Source organism: Carya illinoinensis, chromosome 9 (genome assembly GCF_018687715.1).
Source record: "Carya illinoinensis cultivar Pawnee chromosome 9, C.illinoinensisPawnee_v1, whole genome shotgun sequence".
Taxonomy (NCBI): domain Eukaryota; kingdom Viridiplantae; phylum Streptophyta; class Magnoliopsida; order Fagales; family Juglandaceae; genus Carya; species Carya illinoinensis.
In genome coordinates, this window is record NC_056760.1 from 94,584 (window position 1) to 116,992 (window position 22,409).

Here is a 22,409-nt window from a genome sequence, read left to right on the forward strand (position 1 = left end):
GTTCACGTGCACCACTCGCCCACCATAAACTTGGCCTCTCTTTTATTTTTTTAGTTTTTTTTTGAGACAATAAACTTGACAAATTATAAAAAAGAATATAAAGCGATAAACAAACATTATCCAATGAAATATCAGTTGCATTATTCGTATTATAATCATATGTCAACCGTTGGATTCACATCATCCACGGTACATAAGTCGTGTGCATTATTCCGGAAGAATCACTACCCATTGTTCATATGCTTTCTTTATCTTCTGATTCCATCATCCCTTTGAAACTCTCTGCCTCACCTTCGCTTCAACTTCAAGAGAAAATAAATCTCTCTTTCAATTGTCTGAATTGTGGGGCTTAAATTCCATTGTGTGGGTTCCTGCCAATCGAAAGAAGGGATTTTGTTTAAGGGGGATTGGAACCCCATGGCGGATCTACTTAGCAAAACGAATCTGTTTTCATCGTGTCGGCATAGTCAACGCGATGGGTTTTCTTTTTCTTTCCCAAAGAAGAGCTGGAATTACAAATCATCTTCTGTGAGTTGGTTTCAGCCTCTGAAACTGAAATCACAGGCGCTCAGATTGTCTTCTTCATCGAGCAGTGATTATCATGGCAGAAGAGTTGTTCTTCATGGAAACGAAGCCATCCCCAGGAAAGGGAATCACCGATTCCAGCCTTCAATTAAAGCTCAGGTTGTTAATTTCTTAGTCGCATCCTCTCCTCAAGCCTTCTTTTTCATTCCAGTTTGGTCAGGTTTTGGGAAAAATAGGTTTTTTTTTTTTTTTTTTCTTTTTCAGTTAAGGTTTCTTTGATTCGTCTTTTCTAGGTCACATTCCTGTTTATTTTCCTTTGTTTCTCTGTGAAACTGGGAACACTGTTAGTAGTAATTCAATATTTTTGTCATGTTTTTTGACATTTATCACGTATATCACCATTGGTTTTTAATGTGGTAAGCTTTTTCCGACGGAATTTGCAGACTGGCCTTCGTATTGGGAAGGCTCAGAAATGGTGGGAAAAGGGGCTTCAACCAAACATGAAAGAGGTTACTTCCGCACAAGACCTTGTGGACTCCCTATTGAACGCCGGGGATAATCTGGTTGTTGTCAATTTCTTCTCCCCTGGCTGTGGTGGCTGCAAAGCGCTCCACCCCAAGGTAGTACTGGCCCACGTCTCTCTACCCGTATCGTTATTGTTTTTTATCTTTTCACTTACATTTAAAACCCATCGCTATTGACATGATTTTTAATTGTTCTCTGTGTCAGATCTGTCAATTGGCCGATATGCACCCAGATGTGCAGTTCCTTCAGGTGAACTATGAGGAGCACAAGTCCATGAGTTACAGCCTTAATGTCCATGTCCTGCCTTTCTTTCGTCTCTACAGAGGCGCTCATGGTCGTCTATGCAGCTTTAGCTGTACTAACGCCACGGTCAGTGTTCATAACTTTCCAAGTTTGCTTGCCAATAGATGATAAATTTTATATGTTTGTACTGTGCTAATTATCTTGGTTGGCTGGTTCATTTCCAATGCTGGATTTTAATCAAAGAATTGTGTTTTCCACCGAGATTAGGTTGGATTTTCAAACTTTTTCATCTTATGTCTCTTTTGGAGTTACGCACTTACTCCATTCAAACTCAGTAGTCTTGTTTATCCACAAATGAATTCGTATCTAAATTTTGTGTGCATTCACCCGTGAACTTACTTGAAAACTTGAAAGTTTGCTCAGTTTCTTATGAAGCCACTCGTGATGTTCCTTTGTTACATCATTACATTGCTGATTTTTAAATAATGGCATCAACGAAACAGGTGAAAAAATTTAAAGACGCATTGGCCAAGCACACCCCAGATCGTTGTAGTCTTGGGCCTGCAAAAGGGCTGGAGGAGAAAGAGCTCATTGCACTGTCCGCCAACAAGGATCTGTCTTTCAACTACATGCCAAAACCAGTTCAACCAGTTATTGCCCCTGCACTCGAAGAGGTGATCGCAGAAACATCACCATCTCATTTAAGCTCAGAACCTTTTACTCTTCCTTCAACACCCTCAACGTCTGCCCAGGACTCCAAGAAGAAGCCGTTAGTCTCTGCCGGGAGGTGATGTCAGTCGGGCTTTAACGGCCCTATTCTCTTCCCTTTTCTCTTTGTACAGAACCGTTTTTATGTAATATCCATGTGATTACTGAACATATTAGTGAAGATGAAGTCATACTGTACGCGTGTTTGCTTAGGGAGTCGCAGGCCGTCGGATTTAATTTTTAGGATCCTAGCCTGGTGGTTTGCTGGTGAGTTTAAATACCAAGCACTTGTGTATTTGTTGGTGCTGCTTTATGTTGGAGGGAAATGTTAAATCCCTTTTTAAGATTGTTAAAAAATGCCCATCCTTTCATTCAGTTAAAAATGTCTTCTCTTCGATGCCGCTTTCTTCGGTAAATCTTAATGTGATCCTCACTAATCGGACATGAATCATGATTGCTTAAAAGAAAATAAATAAATAAATAAAAATAAAAAATAAAAAATAAAAATAAGGAGAAGAAAGAGGGAAAAGAATATATTTACAATCATGGAACGTCTCAACGCTTATTTACTAACCAAGGAATACTTCACAGAGGAGCAAGCAAGTAATTCTTATATATATATATATATATATGTACACGCACATTTGAATGGGGGTTTTGAATCCAAGACTTCTATTTCGGAGGTTAGGGGTTATGTCGATCGGGCTACAGGCCTTTTGCAGGAAGCAAGTAATTCTAACCGTAAAATGAGTGACACTCCCTTCTAGTTCTAGATAGGATTACTAGTTTGGAGACCAAAAATTTTGAAGTTTTGTTACTCATTATCCTCACACACCACTTATTTTTATTATTTTAAATTTTTTGATTAATTATCTTAATCTAATTAAGTTCTTCTATTCATTATTTATAAATCATACATTTGGTAAAAAAATATAAAAAACATTACGTGTAGTGTGGTTTGAGGATGATAAAAAATAATTATGTTACATACAATCACTTTTGCATACTTTCCACTCCATTGATGTAATTGGTTACATCTATTTTGTTTAATGTAACGCGACCAATCACATTAGCAGAGTGCGCAATGAATATGTAAAAGCGACTTTATATGACAAAATAATTTTTCTAAACAAAAACTTTATGTGCAGTTACTTTGAGTACTCTTTGCACACTCTGTTAATATGATGAGTTGCGTCACGTTAAATAGAAGTGATGTAGCCAAACATATTAGTAGAGTGTGCAAAGAGTGCACAGAATTAACTGCACATAGAGTTTTTTAGGATTTAATAACCCCCCAAGTCTCCTCCCCTCCCCTCCTCTCACTCTTCTTCTTAGGGGTGTAAATTTTAACCGGTAAACCGGAAAACCGGACCGGACCGGACCGGTTGTGCCGGTTTTGAACCGGTCTGGTCCGGAACCGGTTTCATAAAATGAAAAACTGGCCGGAACCAGTCCGGTTTCGGTTCCGGCCATTTTTAGACCGGACCGGCCTAGTACTATTTAATATGTGTATATTTTTTTATTTATTTAATGTTATATGTTATATATTTTATATTATATATAATTTTTTATATATAATATATAATAATATAAATTATAATTATATATAAGATAGTGTTATTTTAATTTATAAAATAAAAGTTTAATCTCAAACATGAAAATTTAATTGATCATATGCTTTAAATATATAATATTATAAATATATATTATTTATTAATAACATTTTATCATAAATTCATAAGAGGTAAGAACCTAAAAAGAAAGAAAATCACTCAAATATTATTACTAAATTTTAATGGCCTAACACACTTAAAACTCTTTATATTTTTTTTGATAAGTACATAAGACATTAGTAGATAAATATAAATTATATATATTAGCATATAATTTATATAAAGCCATACCAAAGCTATACTAATAGCATAAATTTTTTAAATAGCGTTTTTTTTTTTTTGTATAGCAGTCTTTTTATATAGTAGTTTTTTTTTTAAGTAGAATTTTTTGACATAGCAGTTTTTTTTTTTTTATAAACAGATTTTTTTTTATAATAAATATATATTTTATTAAAACCGGACCAAACCGGAACGGAAATCGGTAAAACCGGAATACCGGTTTAAGAGGGTAATCGGTGCGTAATCGGTTTTGAAAAATGTAAAACCGGTGCCTACCGGTTCGGTCCTAGATTTTCTCTAAAATCGGACCGAACCGGACCGGTTACACCCCTACTTCTTCTCTTCCAAACTTCCACTTTGAAGATTTAAGCAGCCAAACACAGTGCATCGTCGCGGCACACCCACTGCCACTTCTAGCCCATAGTCCCTCCTTATCATCGTGGCATCGCCCACTGCATCATCGTGGCATCGCACAGTGACCCCCCACTCCAAGTGCCCACCGCATGATGCCTTCACCGTGATCGTTGTCTCCTCTTCCATTTTTTGAGGAGCAATTTTTTCTCCACGTTTTTAACTTGATGTATTTATTATATTAAGTTATTTTTCATATTATTTATTGTCTAATGAGTTTATTGTGTATGTACAGGGATAGAAAAATTTTTGATCTAATTTTTGCACTGTGAACAATAATTTGAAACATATCTAATTCCCACTGTCACTGTTACTAACTTACCATTAAATCAAATTATTAATATTGGATGTTGATTTAATAAGTTTATTGTAAAATTATTTTAAAATAAATTGTGAGGTTGATGAGCGAACTAAAATCTTAGAGTTGTAGATTTGTAATGTTTGTCATGTTGCAAACTAGCTGCTGTGTAATTGTGTTGATGTTTGATTTTGTTCTTTGTTTGTTTTAATTTGTTGTGTTTATTAATTAAATATGTAATTAGTTTTTCACATGTTAAATGGATTCTTCGTCAAGTCCAATTGATATTGATTCGAATAAACAAACCATTAATTTGGGAGATACGCAAACACCAACTCCCCCAAGTGCCCCTAACAGTAGTAGTTGTCAACTTTCTAAAAAATAGAAAGGAAATGATCCGTCAATTATTTGGGACCATTTTACAAAGGTCGAGAGTTGTCCCATAAATGATCATAAGGCCAAGTGTAATTATTGTAGAAAGATATACACTTGTCCCTCAAACAGGAACGGAATTTCAACCATGCAAAACCACCAGCATTCATGTCCCAAAAATCTTCACAAATATGGGCCTTTGGATAGATACCAAAAAATATTAACAGGTGAGGCAAGATCTAAGGAGAGGGTTGGAGAAAGTGATGGTAGCATCGTAAGGAATCTTATAACCAACAAATATAGTGAAGAGGCTATGAGATTGGCTATTTTAGAGATTATAATTATCGCTAAATTGTCATTTATAATTGTTGGAAGACAAGGATTTAAGAAGATGGTCATAAGTATACGAATGAAATATGAACATGGCCTCATAGGTCTTCCTCCCTTCTTCTTTTTAGGGCATAGCAATCTTCAACACTGTGCTGATCGGTCATGTGGTTTGGGATCGTGTTGTTGCCAGCATGTGAAGTACATGCTTCTATTAAGAAGATCCCATAAACAGCACCAATGTTGATGTCATGTTTCGCAATCCGAGCAATTCTACAGTCTCCAAACTCCCAAGGCCTGCAACAAGGAAAAAGAGTGGGCTCATATAAGATCTGTGGTCCTTCCGATACCAAAGTCAGTGGAGAGTATTTGAGTGATAGAGAAAATCGAGAGAATTAAGGAGAATAAGAGTTCAGAGAGATTCCCCCTGGGTGGGATCGAGGTATTTATACCTGGTTTGAACTCAATTGCTGAGAGAGATTGTGGTGTGTCAGATCATGCTCTGGTCAGACCTGCCACCAGCCTCCTGCTATGGCAGGGTGTCAAGCCAAGGTCATGGCCTCCTACATCACCTCAAGCAGCATGCCATTGCGTGTTCAAGTTCCCTGACATGCATTACATAAAGCGTGTTTCTAGCTAGGTGCGCCCACTACCAAACACACCCAGCCGCTTGGGCTCTAGGCAAACGCCTGTTTTTGCACTCTCTTACAGGACTCGGTCGACCACCAAGGTCTTTGGTGTTCACTACCAGTGGTGGGCCTTTCATCTGGGTTAGGCTCGGTGCTTTGATCTTTCCGAATGGGTAGGCGCGTCTTGGGCTCGGCACACAACTTCCTGGTCTGAGCCCTTGGCCTACTTTGGTTTCTGCCTGATGGGCCTAGGGCCTTCTCATCTCCTGCGGTCTAATCCCATTGGGCCTTGGGCCCCCCTTACACCAATGGAATTCAACTTACATGATGTTGGAGGTGGCTGAAAATTTTGAGAAGGCTTTTCAGGTAGATAAAGAGTGAAGACTATAATTTTCTCTCTCATTTTAATGATGGACAAATGGAACCTCCTAGAGTTTAGGAGTGGGAGACAATGCGGGTTCTTGTGAAGTTTTTAAAAATATTTTATGATGCCACTAATCGATTTTCTAGATCTTTATATGACACGACAACTACCAGTTTTAAGAGATTTGTATGCTCCAAAAAGAGTTAGTTAAACTTAGCAAGAGTGATAATAGTTCTTTGATAAACATGTAAACTTAGCAAGAGTGATAATAGTTCTTTGATAAACATGGTCATAAGCATAAGAATTAAATAAGATAAGTATTGGAGTTTATTAGATAAGATAAACTTGTTATTGTTGATTGCAATTGTGCTTGATCCACGTAGTAAGTTAGATCTTCTTACTTTCCACCTGAAGAAAATTTATTGTGAAACTCATGCTGAAGAGTTGATGTCGAGTGTGAGATAATTATTAACAGACTTGTAAGCAAAGAATAATGCTACGTTTGGTTCTATCTCGACTACTTGGGAACATAGGCCCCTTTGACATCTACAACCACAAATGATGATAAAGAAAATCTTGAGTCAAAATTGTTTCATGAGTGTATCAAGCATCTTCCACCACTAGATCTTCACTTGCCAAAACATAGGCAGACCAGTATTTATCATATGGTTGTAAGGCACTTAATCCATCTTTTGACTTATTGATTTGGTGGAAAAATAATGTGTATAATTATACTTACAAGGATTGCACTACACTTATTGGTCATGCACGTTTCTACGATTACATCAGAGTTGGCATTTAATACGGGATGTCATGTATTTGATCATTTTCGAAAGTCGTTGGCTTCGAGAACCGTTAAGACACTTATTTGTGCTCAAAATTGGTTGCGACATCTGTCAACACCAATTGATATTCGAGAGTCCATGGACAACGTGGAGAACTTTTTGGTAGAATCTGGTAATGTTTTACTCATTCAATATTAATTTACTTTTATAAATTAATTTAAGTATTTTTCATCATCCAAATTTATTAATATTTGATATTTTAATTTTATTAATGTTTCTATATAGAGTTGGGAGCACCATTAGGCATCACAACTATTGAAGACTAATGACAATTTGGATGTTGCTTAGGCATCTAATTGGATGTTGAAGACTTAGCACAATCTTATTCAAGAGCAATTGTTGCTTACTTGTTTAGGACAATTTAATTTTATTTGTAATGTGTATTAATTATTAAACATCTAGTAGAGTTTTTATTTTTTTAAATTATCTAGTAATTAGTATGGTAGTATTTTTTTATGGGAAATATGTCAGTATATACTTAGTTAGTAATAGTACAACTTTACAGGCGACATTAAAATTAAAATGAAATTGACTATTTAAAATAGGTTTTACAAATTCAGTAAATTTGAATTTGAAATCAACTCTAAAAAAGGTCAAAAAGATCTTGGATAATGAATTGAGGAAAACAAAAACATAAAAAATAATAAATAAAAAAGAATTAGGCAAAAAAAGGACCCAAAAATATGTGCGCCGGCCGGTTTGACCCCTCCATATTGGTCGATTTCGACTTATTTTTAGTGGTAAAAGTGACAAATCAATCGGTTTCCAGTTTGGGAACAAAACCGAACCGACCGGTATTCGATGCTAAATGTGAGGGGGGATACACGAGAGTCCATGAGGTGGCACCATGGCATTGCAAAGCCTGTGGTGTTCTCGCACTTTCTATAGAATATCCAACGTGTTGGGACCAAGGCTCCAAAAATCAAACTTTGAGTAAGGACCAATTCCATGAATCGAGCGATTCATGACAATGTTAAATCAATTATTTCAATGTTGATAAAAAAAAAATATTAAAAATTATATTTGATGCAATTCAAACATATTATATTATGTATAAAAGAGTATAAAATATGAATTCATTGACTAATTTCAATAAAAATATGATATGAATCTAAATAGTTTCAATAAATAAATAATTTATGTATTTAATCTAAATTGTCGACATTTTCTTGCCCTATATATGAATAAGATAAAGATCATTAAGTTATAAATACATGGTAAGTAATATTTTATGCATAACCATAAGTTTAATAAAAAATACTAATCCATCTCTTTAATTTTTTGTTCAACTAAAAAAATTAATGAATTACATTTTATCTTTTAATTTTTTTGCGATTGTTATTGAATACAATGATGAAAAAAGTTAATATATATGGTTAGTTCTATCATATTTTTGTACAAGAAATTAAAACAAAAAACACTCAGTTGTTAAATAACTTAAAAATAAATACAGTTTTAAATCTATTGGGATTGGTTCAAATTAGTCTAAAATCAGCTAGAATCAAGCGATTCAATGAACCATTCAAAACATTCACTAAAATCAATCCAATTTCTTACCGATTTAATTTTAACCTGCGTGAATCGAATCATTTTTCAGTCTTGGTTGGGACTTGGAGCTAAGAAGATAATCTGGAGACTCGCAGAAGTGAAGAAGATAGTCTCTGTTTTTAATTTGCAGCTGTCGTTAGCTTAGACTCATTAGAGCCCATTAGGTTAGTCGGGCCAAGTTCTTTCTATGATGGTCGGTCATCGTGGAATCAATCCAGACTGAGTAGTTCTATCTTCGGTTCGCCCATTTACTTTATCTTGTTTAAGTCCAGTGGGCCTTTCGCGCGTATCTGACGTTATTTCCCTTCTTTTGTATTGGATGTGTCCGGGAATGGTTGTTAGATTTCCCTTTGTTAATGCAGTATGCAAAATGATATTCGAGCCCAATTGCAAACTCAGGCACTCCTTTAAAAAATTGAATAAATCTAAAATTTAAAAATAAAAAATAAATAATAATAATAATAACAAACTCACCTAAATTATATCTAGCATTATACAATTCCGTTACTTCTTTTTTTTTCACCTTTTCTTATTCTCTGCCAACACTTCATAACAGACGTGGAACAAAATCTTACATAATTCGATGATTAAAGTTAAGAGAAAAACTTCAAACTGGATGCAGTGATAAATTCAAATTTACACCCTCCAATATGAGGGAGTCACGTAGGATATATGACATAGAACTGGTTTGAGCTGAAAAAGCCCTCTGTCCTCAAGGCTCAAGCCCGAAAGGCTCTCTCTCCCCCAAGTCTCTCTCTCCCTCCTCCCTCCCTCAAGCTCGTCGTTGATGCTCTGTTTATGGTATAAACTTCGGGAAGGGAGCGGTAGTATGTGGAAGCTCTGTTTTGTACTTTTGTGGTAGAAACTCAGGAAGGGAATGGTAGTAAGTGTTGCGGTGATTGATGGGCAGACTTCGTTGCAATGTTCAATATATCCTTTCTGAAGCAAGAGATTATAATAGGAGAGTAATATATCCGTTCAAAGCGATTGAACAGCACTTACTGTATGTGGCATTTCAGCACAAAATCTTGTATAACTCGATGAAGAAAGTAAACAAATCAGAGGGAAAATGAAACATTTTTACATAATAAAAAAATAAACTGGTGAAATATTTTTCGCACAAGTCGGAGTGAGGGAATACAGGTAAAAATAGGTTCCCACTCGACAAACAGAGCAGCAATGCATAAATTGTACCCCAACAAAGTCCTTTGTAGAAGGAAGCATCGTCTGCGTTCTCATCTTGACCCCCGCACCCCTTCTGTCTATCTTCATTCCTGCCCTCTCATAATAAAGAAACAATGAAACATTAACCATGTCAAGATTGTCTTAAACATTATTTCTTTGTGAATAAGATTGTATTTAACATTAAATCGTCCAATAGCTACCCCATCACCATAAATTGCTAAAAATAAAAAGAACTACCAGCAGCTAACAAGTACCACTCTGTTTGAAACAGGCATTCTACATACATACAAATACACACGCATTCATAGAGACACGTAAATATATGAAGAAAACAAAAACAAAACCATTCAGTTCAGCAAATAAGTAACAGCCAAAGAAACAAATTCGGAACTTTAAAGCCCGCAAGACCATCACTGCCCGTTCGATTTAAAGTAAAGAAAAGGGCTCAGCGTGCAGGCAGTCTTCATCGCAAAAGGGTGAAATTTAAAGACTTTATGGCAAATGGAGTCAAAGAAAAGCCCGCATATCTTTCTTGGTCTTTCTATGGTTGAGCAGCCAGCAGCCCCCATGATCTTCGTTACAAAATTCAGGGGAGAGGGTAGCTTCAGCCGGATATTCAAAGACATCCAAGAAGGGAACTTTTCGATTTGAGACCGCCACATACCAACCAGTCCTTGCTCTCACACTCTGCTCAGATAAGATCAAGTAGTTGATGATTTCTCATCTAGGGTTTCAGCTCTTTCCTTTTATATACACCTCTATGCTCCCAGGACCCAAACTTGCCCATCTCACGGATTCCGAAATTCCCAAACCACCCCCGCATCACCCTGGTCCAAATTTCAGTGCGGTTTTTAAAATAAAAAATAAAAAATACTCTACTCACAAATGGATTATATAAAAATAATAATTAATTACAATTTACTCTCTCAAACTTTCACTCAATTCGTAATATGTCTTCAAAACTAATAAATGTATCAAAGTAGACCTGCTTACTTTTAAAACTTCTCAATCCCCCCATTCGGTCTATTAGCAACGTGAAATGTAATTGAAATGTCTTCCATGTGCTACTCACATGCATCTCCCTCATTGCAAAGACAAAATCATTCCTCACCTTATCAACTTCATTGTCACCATGCTGATGGAGAAATTCGAAAACCCCCAAATGTAAAATTCGAAAACCCTAAGTCGAAAACTATTGACTTCCTTCAAACCAGACCATCAATCGATTGTTATTCTCATTGGTGTTTTGTTCGTCTTCATCGAGTTGTTGAGAAATAAAGGTGAAATTACTTTCTTTCCTTTTTTTGTTTACATTCAAATTGATTTGGTTCTTTATATCCAAATGATTAATCTGCACAAGAAATTTCTATTAAAACTTAAATGAGTTCATACTTCTTGTTGTTTGTAGCAACTACACACACCCAAGAGCTACATACTGTGTTTCATGTAAAATAAGAATATAGTATAAGCAAGTGATGCAAGTATTCCAATTCTGCCATAATATTTTCTTAATCTTAATGTCATCATGCTTAGACAATGTTCCAGTTTATTTGTCATGATATATTGTTTGGATCTAATTCTGCCATGACTTGGACTCATATATAGACCAACACGTATATTTCAACAGGTTGTGAAAGATATCTACTGATTCATCTAGCACAAGATAGAGTGGTAAAGCACCACTGGAATTTTGTCATTGCAATCTGTGGGCATGTCTAAGAGTGTCAATAATAGACGATAACTACAAAAGAAAGTTCAAGAGATGCCCATATTGGACTCCTGGTTGTCAACATGGGGGTGGAGACAGGTGTTATACATTGTTTGATTGGGTAGATGATGATTTTTACTCCACGTGCAGAGATGTCATTGGCTAGTTATGAGATAGACTCCAGATACAGAGTCTTGAGTTGAAGATTGAGAAGTCAGAATTGGAGACTAACTTGGTGTTTGAGAGGGAGCGGAGGGAGAATATCCAAGAGTTATTGTATAAAAAGAAGGAAAAATTTAAGGACTTGCACAAGAAATTCAATAACTGCATATGGTGTGATGTCACAATAATTTTTTTGGTTGTTGTTGTTATCTACATAAAAATGTCCCATGATGGTGATGAAGGTCGCAAGAACTTGATGATAGTTTAGAATTGGTTAATGTAATTTTTTGGATGTGTATTGACTGTGGTTGTTATTTTGAATTTGATTATTGTATTGAACATCACTTGTGTTGACTTTGGTTTTTGTATATAATTTGGTTATGCATTGAATTTTGTGGCAACAACTTACTGTGTTATGTTGGTGACTATTAGGTCAAACTACTGCAAAGTATTTATTTCATACATTTATCATATAGCATAAATATGGTAAATTAAAGATCACACATAACAAGAGTAGGTTGTTCCCTATCCAAAAAACCTCAGTACATAGTAGTCAAGTAATGGTAATAATGATTAATAATAATGTCACCATATATATCCAAATCCCTTAATTGGAGTGTCACCATAACACCATAAAATAAAAAATGCACTAGTTTTGGACCATTACAATAAAAGTTTTCTAATACCAGTAACACCATAAAACCCTAACTACATCATTACAACAGTAGTCAATATTGTCAGTTTGATCTCTTCTGTTTCCCCTTTTTGATTTTGATTCATCATCTCCACACATGAAGATAACTTTACGCCATTCCCTTTATGCACTAATTTATTAGCCTTGACAAGAAGCACTTGGATGTTGGATGGCAATTGACTAACTCTAAATTGCATACCTCCCCTTCCAGGATTGCCCCAAGAATGCAGTCTTCCTTGTGGTGGATCGCTTGTATCAACGTCTAAGTCCACAAATACAAGTGGTTGTGTACTAGTCCGTGAGTGGTGGCCCTCAAGTCTTGCAAATTGCCTCCTAGGTGGTCGTTTGGCAATCAACTTTGGCACATGACCCACATTGGCTTGCAGTTGATTAGTTTGGCTTATTTGCCATGCTGCCTGCGAAGGCTTTGACTAAAGAGTCTGCACTGTTGGACTTGTTTTTCATGTTGTCTACAAAGGCGACGACGATGGAATGTGTTCAGTTTGCCTAGATTGGGTTGTTGGCTATGAAGCCTCTGACAGTGGCGGTTGTGAAATGACCTAATAGCATATTTAAATATAAATGAACATTCTCAATATATATGTAAATGAATATTGTATAGTAAATAAAGAAGAATTAGCCACTAACCAGTTCATCTGAAAATGAAGCAGCTTGAAAATCTACTGCAGAAGTGAAGAAGGGTGTGCCTGCATTCCCACGTGAACATTTTCTTCTGTTGTAACCAACTTACTTACACCTTGAACAAGTCATATATACACACCAGTTTTTCTCAATTTGTTTGCTGCTTGTTAATCGTCCTCATTTCTTCTTCGATATTTCTTTGGCCTCCCAAGTTGTTTCCCAACCTCAAAAGTAGTGAACTTCTTGCATGTAGTAGTGAACCAATAATCCTCACTATGCACAGGGTAAATTAAAAACTCGCATGCTGCCCTCCATATCTCCACATTTTAGTAATGTTGCACATATTCCTTGGGGTCTTGGTCAGAATACACAATACATGTGTATGCATGAAGGCATGGAACACCTATCATGCCCCATCTCAAACACGAGCAAGTCCTCTTACCTAAATCAATCACATATTTCCTACCAGCATTGTTAACCTCAAAATGACAACTTCCTGCATACGTTGAAGTACAATAGATGGATAGGTCATGCATAAATTCAAACTTCACAATTATTCAAGGTGTTATTGTATTTTCTCATTTACCAATTATTTCGCTTTTCAACTGATACCACCTCATCAGTTTCTTCCGTATGGTCTCCACCATAGTCATAATTGGCTTCTCCCATGCTTGCATAATATACATGTTGAAACATTCATTGAGATTATTCACTACTATGTCAAACTTACAAAATGTGTAAAACCATGCTCTAGACCATTGTGATGGATCTATAACCTTTAGATAGTCATATGCAGGCTCACTAAGGGCTTTCAGTTCCTCCATAACTCTCTCAAAGTCCCTCGTAGTGTATGTTGTGGTCGCCTGCCATAATTTTTCCTTCAAAGCCACACCCCTGTGGCCAGTATCTCAAAAATTGTTATATAAATGCCTCACACAAATGCAATTGTCATTATAAGGCACCAACTCCTCCATTACTGGCTTTAAACTCTACAAAAAATATTGGATGAGTAGTCATTTAATTGGTTGACTTAATAGAATATATTAAAAGATTTACAAAATTACCTTTTGTTTGTCACTGATAAATGTCCACCCGCATTTAGGTTGTTATCCAAGATTAGGTATAAGTGTCTCAATAAATCATCCCCAACTATCCTTTAACTCTACCTCCATCATGGTCATGGCAATGGGGTACATGTTATCATTTGCATCCCTACTAACAACACATAGGAGCTGCATCTTAAATGGTAATTTTAAGAAACAACCGTCCAAACCAATCAATAGTCTACAACTAGCCTTAAAACCCTCTATACAGGCTGCTAATCCTACTTACATCTATTGAAAAATATGAGGTAACTCATGAGCTATTCGTTCCACCCTAATTAACAAAGAACTACCTTGATACATTTGTTTTAGGTAGGGGTGCTACCCGCACCATACGGTGCGGGGTAGACCCCCCCTGGCCCCCCGCCCCAGGTGTGCGGGGCCGGGGTACCCCGTCCCGCATGACCGGGTACAGGGTAGGGGGGCAATCCGTCCGCTCCCCGCACCCCCCTTCAGTACACTCTTCACTGTTTCCTTGTATCTTACGCAGTTCTAAAGGAAGACAGCGACACAGATTTTAAAGACAAGAATCAGCCTCTAGATTCTACAAGGAGCTCCTTCTCTCTAGCTCTCAAAGGTACGCTTCCTTCACAAGAAAACTGAAAGCTTTTGCTTTTGGTTTTACCTTGTTTATGTTAAGCATTTGATTTGTACAACTTTTTCCCTTTGTCTACGCAGAATGTCAGGATCGGAGATCCAGATCTGAAGCTCTATCCAAGAAGCCAGATAGACGAAGACCCGCTTCATTGGATCTCAACAATGTTACCGTCGCCTCCTCTTTGCCACGGCTGGCAACCATGAAAAAAAGCTCGGCTGTGTCATCTCGCAAGTCTGGTTTGTTGCCGAGTCCCAGGACACCGAATTATCGTCAAGCGGGCATCGGAATGCAAAAGGGTTGGAGCTCGGAGCGTGTACCGATGCAAACCAGTACTAATCGGAGGCAGCCAGCAAACGTGGCGTTGCTACCTTTCAATAACGGACGGTCGACGTTGCCATCGAAATGGGAAGATGAAGAGAGGTGGATTTTCAGTTCGGTTCCCGTAGATGGTGTTGAGAGGTCCCGTAGATGGTGTTAATATATATATTATATATTATATATATATAAACGGTGCGGGGCGGGGGAAAAACGGACCGGGGGGAGTCCGTTTCCGTCCCCCGCCTCCGCTGGGGGTGGCCATACGGGCCGGGGGGCCCCGCCCCGCCCTATGTTGGGGCGGGGCAGTGAGTTCCGGGGCCCCACTGCCCACCCCTAGTTTTAGGGTCTCACAATAGTCTCATACCTTAGCATACTATTCTTTATGGATGCCAAATATGGTAAACTAAATCTTCACTCAAGCACGATACAACTTTATTTTAGGAGCTTCCACTCCCCACTTTCTCTTAATCTCATCAGCAAGTGAATGGATAGGCAGATTAGGTTGGCTCATAAACAGTGGCATCAACTTATCTGCAATCCAGGATGATGCGACAATGAAGTTCTTATAACTCATGCTACACTCATGTCTTGGATCCATAGACTTTATCTGGAAAGTTTGTTGCCTAATCCAAAACCCATAAACCCGGTAAGGACATTTAGTGGTATTGCAGACAATAGTAACCCTATCTACATCATTCTTTGCAAACATTATAAACTTACCAATATTTAGGTTGAACCTCCTTATTGTCTCTCTAAACTGTGTTGTAAATCCAAACTTCATTCTAACGGATATTTTTGGATTCTCCAAGTTAACATGTTGAAACTCAGGGAACCTAAAATCACGATATCCTTCGTCACTACTATGAACAGGAGATTGAAAGACATCATTTGGTGCCATATCAGATAAGTTACCTGCTAATTGTGAAACCAAGCATTGTTTAGCGACTTTAGAAAAATGAACACTAAAATAATAAACAAGAGAATAGAGGAGTATTTTATACCATTGTCATCATTTTCTTGCCACCTTGGACCACTTCTGTCCTCCTCATCCTTAGTATCTGAGGGAAATTGTAGCTTTTTATCATCAAGTGGCACTTAACCAACAACATCAGTGAACACTGGTTTATAGGTGTTGACCTCGACCTCGATGTTTCACTGTGTTGGCATCAATGTCATACAAATCATCCTCACTACTCAACTCTATCCAAAATGGATCATTAAGTCCAAGGCGACGTGCTTCTACTTCCTCCTCATCTTCATTCACATCATGGTCAGATGTAAGCAATTTAAGACCATTGTATATCCCAAACCAGGCTATCTATAGTAGACTAAGTCACCTGGATTGTAACCATACTTGGTCACAATCGTCTGTATCTCAATCAATGATAACTGGTCCTCATCATATGGTTTATGGTACACATTAGTTTTACTCCCAACATATTCCTCATTCTAGTGCCTATTAATTAGCCCACCATGATGGATTTGAAATAACAAATTCCTCGTAGTCATCTTACAAAATATTGTCAATTAAATTAGTCATGGATTGTAGTCAATTATTAGACCAAACAGAAAGTAAGCAAAAGTAAACTATTGGATCAAATAGATAAATTTGTGCATTTTCCTATGCAAGGGACCACCTCTGTCAAAACCCTACAACAAAACACCCCCATGTTTTTGTGTTCTCAAACTGAGACCACTAAAACCACTCAGCAATACACTAGCGTCATATTAGGAAGCATACAACATTGGACCCACTTGCGTGCAACATTGGACACAAACATCCTCAAAACTGAAACATTTGTCATGCCAAATTACTCATTTCCACATGAAGAACATACAAATTTGATGAAGATAAGATTGACTCATTTTGAGATGGCTTCACCTTTTTGACACCCACTGCGTGAAGAAGATAGAGAGAAAATCGATGAAGACAAATAAAAATGTTTGAAGCCATTCAGATCAAGGCGAAGACGAACGGAACACCAATGAGAATAGCAATCAATCAATGCTCTGTTCTGGTCTGGAGGAAGTCAGTGGTTTTCAACTTAGGGTTTTCGAATTTTGCAGGCTTAGGGTTTTCGAATTTTGCATTTGGAGGTTTTTGAATTTCTCCTTCAGTGAGGGTTGGTTTTGTCTTTGCAGTGAAGGAGATACATGTGAGCAGCATGTGGAGGACGTTTCCATTTAATTTAACGTTGTCGGTAGACCCAAGGGCAGGATTGGAAAGTGTTGAAAGTAAGCAAATCCACCTTGATGCAATTATTAGTTTTAGAGGTACATTGTGAATTGAGTAGAAGTTTGAGGGGACAAGTGTAATTAACCTTAAAAATAATATCATAAACTGATGTAACTTGATATGGTTCGTCAGATTATAAAATTACTTTTATTATAAAATAAATGATCAAACAAAGACACATTAGTTTTTAAAATTATTTTATATAATTCTTTACTAGATGCGGCTGTACTTTTCTTTCTTTCAACCACCTAATCAGTTTTAACTTTCAAGCTGAATTTATTCAAAATTGTAATATTTTTTTATTCATAAATAAACTTTCTTTATTAAAAAAAAAGTTATCAGAATTATAAGAAGTTTAATTAGATATTGCTTATGATGTCGAAGATGTCATTGAGACATATATATATCTTTATATATAAAAAATAGCTATGAAACGGAAATTTGTTGTTTTAACGGAGCTACAGTAATTTTAAATGTTTTTCGTTAACTTGCCGTTAAATCCGTCTGGCCATCGACTTCAATTGTCTCATTGGTTTTGGTTGTTGTAAAAGAATATTTATGAGAAAGGAAAATAAGGTTTCCGGCACCGAGTGCCTCTTCGTATTCATCGCTGTTGTTTTGTCTTCTGCATGAGAGTTCCAGTTCCTGATGTGCTTTGTCAATGGCTTTTGTCAAGCCCCAGAATCTCCTTCGGAGTGTAGTCTCAAAGAGAGAGAGAGAGAGGACTAAGAAAGCACCAGAAAATTCGAGTTCATTTTTCGGTAAAGTGGTCGTAGAGGAATGGATCTGTGGGTCGTTCGTGTCAATAACACCACTCGAACCCCTCTCTTGCTTAGAAACTCGTTTTCTGAGAAACCCATGTCTTGGAACCTTGGAAGAAAAACCACTTCTTCTGCCAAAGTAGAGAAATGGGGGGTTGTGTGAGATCAGAGTTTTGAGGAGACCCAGGCTTTGCACTTCTTCGTCTTTGGTTGTCAGAGTTATGGCGAAGAAGAATCACGAAAATGGTATGTGGTCCTTTTTCCCTCTTAATTTTTTTTTTTTTTATATTTTATTTCTATGCTCTAGAGTTCGCGTGCAATCAATCCTATTTAGGCTTTGTGTGAAAATTACCTTTTTGTTTTTTAGATATGGATACATGCTGTGAAGTGGGGATTGGAAATTAGGATCTTGATGGGATATGTTTTAGTTGCCTGCAACTCTTTTGGTTATGGAGGTATGCTGTTTTTTAGATGGGCAGCTTTGGAAACCTTGATGGTGCCTCTTTGTTCTAATTCTTTTAGCATTGCAGCTGTCCATGGGTGCTACATTGGGAACAAAGGAGATCATGGTTGCAATTTTTAAAGCTAGATATTTGTGAACTAAGCGCCATTGGGATTTGAATAGCACCAACAATTAGCAGTAGAGACGATTTCATTATCATTTTCTGCTCCAACATTGCCAAAGTTAATAGGCCGCACTATTTGGCTTATCTGGATTTTTGTGGTACAGTAGCAACAAATTCTCTTCCCTGTTAGTCCACTGGTGTCTTGAAAATACCTTGTGATGCTTTCATTAAGATATTTTCTTTATGAATTTAGGTTGCATTTATAGGCTGGAATTATATATATTGACCTGATATTTTTCTTTGTTGAACTGCTAAATATTTATGGCTTTTTCATGTATCCGATTGGATATGGTAACTTTGTGGAAGAGGCATCAAGGGCTCTTGGATCAAATTTGGTAAAAGGAACGTGTGGATTTAAAATGGGTTGTTTCTGGAACTTTTGCAGATCTCGATCAAAATCCAAATCTTCAATGCCTTCGGTATGTTTTCTATTTCTGTTTGAACAATTATTTTTGTGATTCTGAATATTAATAGGCTGATTAGAAATGTTGCAACATGCCCTCATTTAATGGGTGGCTGGATCATTGGTACAGAGATATGGTACTGGGATATTTTAATTATTAGAGCCTCATCTAACTTGGTAAGTTTTTTAAAATGTTCTTGAAAGTATCGTGATTGAATAGTATCTATATTACCTGCTATTTTAACAGACTTGTTCTATTAATCAATGTCCAGTCCTAGAATCTTGGTATTGGATTTAGTTCGACCTTCTATTACATATTTTTTTAAAGAAAACACTTCATCTTACCTCTTTTTCAGCGTCTGAAACAAAAGAGTAAAAGCCCAAAGAGGCACAGTGCAAGCAATAGCGCGAGCAAGAGCAAGAGTTTATCCAGGTCTCCTTACCCTTAATAATCCTTTTCTGCTCATTAATGGAACCATATTACTATCTTATGTCAGCATCTTTGTTTTATTGTTCTTTGTATATGTATGTGATATTTTCTACTTGTATATGTAATAGTTTCAACTTGTATATGTGTGTTGGCTTTGACAAGAATGCTTATTGCAAACTTGTTTGGCAGGTGATATCCGATTGCAGCTGATCAGTTGATTCCTGAAGATTCTATGAGTATGCCTTTTTATTGTTGAAGAAAACTTTACCAGTAAAGTATCCTAGGCAAGGAATAGCAAACCTATCATGGGTAGACTTTAGAGTGGATTTTGTGGTTGCTTTCTAGACTGTCAAAATGATTTCTAAATCTTATTGAAGCCTCTAGATTGAAACTTGCACATTCACCATACTTGTATTGCATATGACATTTGCTAAATTTCAACTTTTCATAATTTTAGGGTGTTGGATATTGATACCTCGGCCCCTTTCTTTATGCAAACCATATACTATAATCATTATCATTTTTTAAATTTTCTGTGTATACAGTTAAGGATTTATTGATTGCTTTAAAATGTTCCATGAAATTACTCTGCTTCGTGGTGACCATGTTTGTCCCAAACATTCTATAGCATGATTTTAGTGTGGCCATGTTTGTCACAAACATCCTATTTAGGCTTTCAGTCTCCCAAAATAACTTGACCTTGGGACAGCAACAATTTTTAGTTCTTCGATCCATATGGTAGACTTCTCTTCATCTTTTGTATACCTAGGAGATTGATTAGATTAGGAAATCTGGTTTCTAAAGGTATTCTTGATTACAAATTAATGAATGAATAAATAAAATCAACCTATTAAGAAGATTGGGCAAGCCAGCTAATTTGACTGGTTGTTTGGAATGAGGTACCAGAACTCTCTCTCTTGTTTGAGAAGCCAACCATGGCATAATGTGGGTGTGTACCCATTGAAGTGTGTCTACATCTATAAAAAAATTTTACTATCTCTCACTTAATTTTTTCTAAAAAATCATATTATTTTTACTAAAAATTTTGCCTCACTTTATCAAGAATGATATAGCGCAGTGAAAGAAGACGCAATGCAACTTGCTAAATGAGGAAATAACAGAGTATGGAAAATATTCTTTTGTATTGACTGTGTACTATCATGTACATATGCGTCTATTTATAGTTACAAGATAATGGAAATAAGAAGCAAAAAAATAACCAATATGTATATACAGCTCAGCTAACAGAATAACAAACTGCAGTGTCCTGCAGCGTCCATATGCATCATCCTAGGTGTGTTTGGAACGGTTGGTGATTTTCTTTCTTGAATGTTAATACACTTAATTAAGCAAACGTGCTTTGCACGTTGTTCCTACCTAGTATATATATATATATATATAGCTATAAACAATAACGATTCATCCATGAGGGGTGCCGTAGGTGGATAGAGAATTTATTCAAGAAGTTTGCTTGCATCTGAGTTAGGTCAGACTCATGCTCTACCGTGGTTGAGATTCATTACATATATAGCCTTTTTCTTTTTAAAAACAATTAACAAATCAATGTTGTAACAAATTTCGTATTAACTATATAGGCTTAAAAAAAAAAAAAAAAAAAAAAAAAGGAACTCAGATACAAACCGAAACTCGAATTTGACCCAGATTAACCTAGTCCTAGAACTACCCAGAATCCGAATGAACAGTCTTAAGAAAAATAAATACATTGTATTTTTTCATCTTTATGTTTACTAGGAAAGCTAAAGAAAATTGGGGATAGTTAAAAATTAAAAAAAAAAACAAAATAAAAAACAGACTTTATTATGATTCACTAGACAAGGAAAAAATAAACTAAGGAATATCCTCAACATCAACAATGAAATTAGATATGCCTATTGCATTTTTTGCCAAAACATGTGCTGCTTTATTCACGTCCCAGTTTTTAAAAGTGGCTAGTAATGACTTCGAATATGTTAATATCATTCCAGAGCCTTTTCAATGTTCTTATTTCTGCTGCAAAGTTTTTGCGACTTATAAAGAATCACATTCTAAAATATGTGCTAAAGCCCCAAGTTTTGACAAATAACAAATGCATGTTGAGTTGCCATTACTTCTGCTAAAAAAAGCGTCTAGAGATAGGTCTTTGTTCAATCTTAGTGTAGCCAAAACAACTCATTCCCAATCCCTAACAATTGCTCCAATTCTAACCTTATAATGTGTTTTGTCCACAACTGCATCCCAATTTACTTGTAAGTTCCTTGTGGTGGAGCTGTCTAAGTGCCTTATTCTTTTGCTGATCTCCTCTCTGATTTGTTACTGATTTGGGCTATCTGCTTCATATCTTGCATAAGTTGTATAGCTTGCTGCATTAGCAAGCTTGGGTGAATAAATTCATCTCTGAAAATGACTCCATTCATTCTTTTCCATATCAACCATGAGGTTACTGCCAATTCTTCTAGTTCTTCTTTTTGATAAAATTAAAAATTAAAAAAAAAAACAAAACTAAGCTAAATATAGCCACCAATAATTTCTTGAAAGCTAAATTCTGAATTTTACATTTTTGGAGCTTTTGGGACTCGACACCATACACCTTGAGCTAAAGGATACTCCCATAGTACATGCTCTACTATCTCCAACTCCTGTATACATAGGGGACAATTTGGATTCTCAATCATGAAGTGAAAATTTATTTGAAGAACGACTTCAAAATCTAAAACCATTCCGAGTGTAAATCACCACCTCAAATCCACTATAGAAACTTTAGTTTGTTACAACCAAATTATAAGAACTCACAAAACCTTTGTAGTAGCTAAACTTAGCTTATAACACCACAAGTGGCCCACTCAATCTTCGCAAACA

At 36.4% G+C, this 22,409-nt stretch overlaps 2 protein-coding genes and 2 long non-coding RNA genes across 4 annotated transcripts; 3 read left to right on the forward strand and 1 right to left on the reverse strand.

The window, feature by feature from the left end:
- Window positions 1-217: 217 nt before the first annotated feature.
- LOC122277668 (thioredoxin-like 1-1, chloroplastic) lies at window positions 218-2,384 on the forward strand. Its single transcript, XM_043087755.1, has 4 exons — window positions 218-684; window positions 969-1,145; window positions 1,255-1,419; window positions 1,797-2,384. The coding sequence occupies exons 1-4, from the start codon at window positions 418-420 to the stop codon at window positions 2,082-2,084; spliced, it is 897 nt and encodes a 298-aa protein (XP_042943689.1). The 5' UTR covers window positions 218-417; the 3' UTR covers window positions 2,085-2,384.
- Window positions 2,385-9,191: 6,807 nt separating this feature from the next.
- Window positions 9,192-10,670, reverse strand: LOC122274953. The gene is made up of 2 exons (XR_006228467.1): window positions 9,882-10,670; window positions 9,192-9,626 (listed from the first exon to the last, which is right to left on the reverse strand). It is a non-coding gene; the product is annotated as an uncharacterized LOC122274953 (long non-coding RNA).
- Window positions 10,671-14,257: 3,587 nt separating this feature from the next.
- On the forward strand, window positions 14,258-15,257 carry LOC122275850. The gene is made up of 3 exons (XM_043085138.1): window positions 14,258-14,324; window positions 14,672-14,758; window positions 14,860-15,257. The coding sequence occupies exons 1-3, from the start codon at window positions 14,258-14,260 to the stop codon at window positions 15,255-15,257; spliced, it is 552 nt and encodes a 183-aa protein (XP_042941072.1).
- Window positions 15,258-17,983: 2,726 nt separating this feature from the next.
- LOC122277765 lies at window positions 17,984-20,025 on the forward strand. Its single transcript, XR_006229110.1, has 4 exons — window positions 17,984-18,340; window positions 18,462-18,549; window positions 18,625-19,556; window positions 19,743-20,025. It is a non-coding gene; the product is annotated as an uncharacterized LOC122277765 (long non-coding RNA).
- Window positions 20,026-22,409: the final 2,384 nt, after the last annotated feature.

Bases quoted from the DNA above. Each gene is read 5' to 3' on its own strand.
- LOC122275850 (XM_043085138.1), top strand. From the start codon at position 14,258: ATGGCAATGGGGTACATGTTATCATTTGCATCCCTACTAACAACACAT. The intron at 14,325-14,671 runs GTAATTTTAAGA...TATCTTACGCAG, and splicing joins TAGGAGCTGCATCTTAAATG to TTCTAAAGGAAGACAGCGAC. The intron at 14,759-14,859 runs GTACGCTTCCTT...TTGTCTACGCAG, and splicing joins CTTCTCTCTAGCTCTCAAAG to AATGTCAGGATCGGAGATCC.
- LOC122277668 (XM_043087755.1), top strand. From the start codon at position 418: ATGGCGGATCTACTTAGCAAAACGAATCTGTTTTCATCGTGTCGGCAT. The intron at 1,146-1,254 runs GTAGTACTGGCC...TCTCTGTGTCAG, and splicing joins GCAAAGCGCTCCACCCCAAG to ATCTGTCAATTGGCCGATAT. The intron at 1,420-1,796 runs GTCAGTGTTCAT...TCAACGAAACAG, and splicing joins TTAGCTGTACTAACGCCACG to GTGAAAAAATTTAAAGACGC.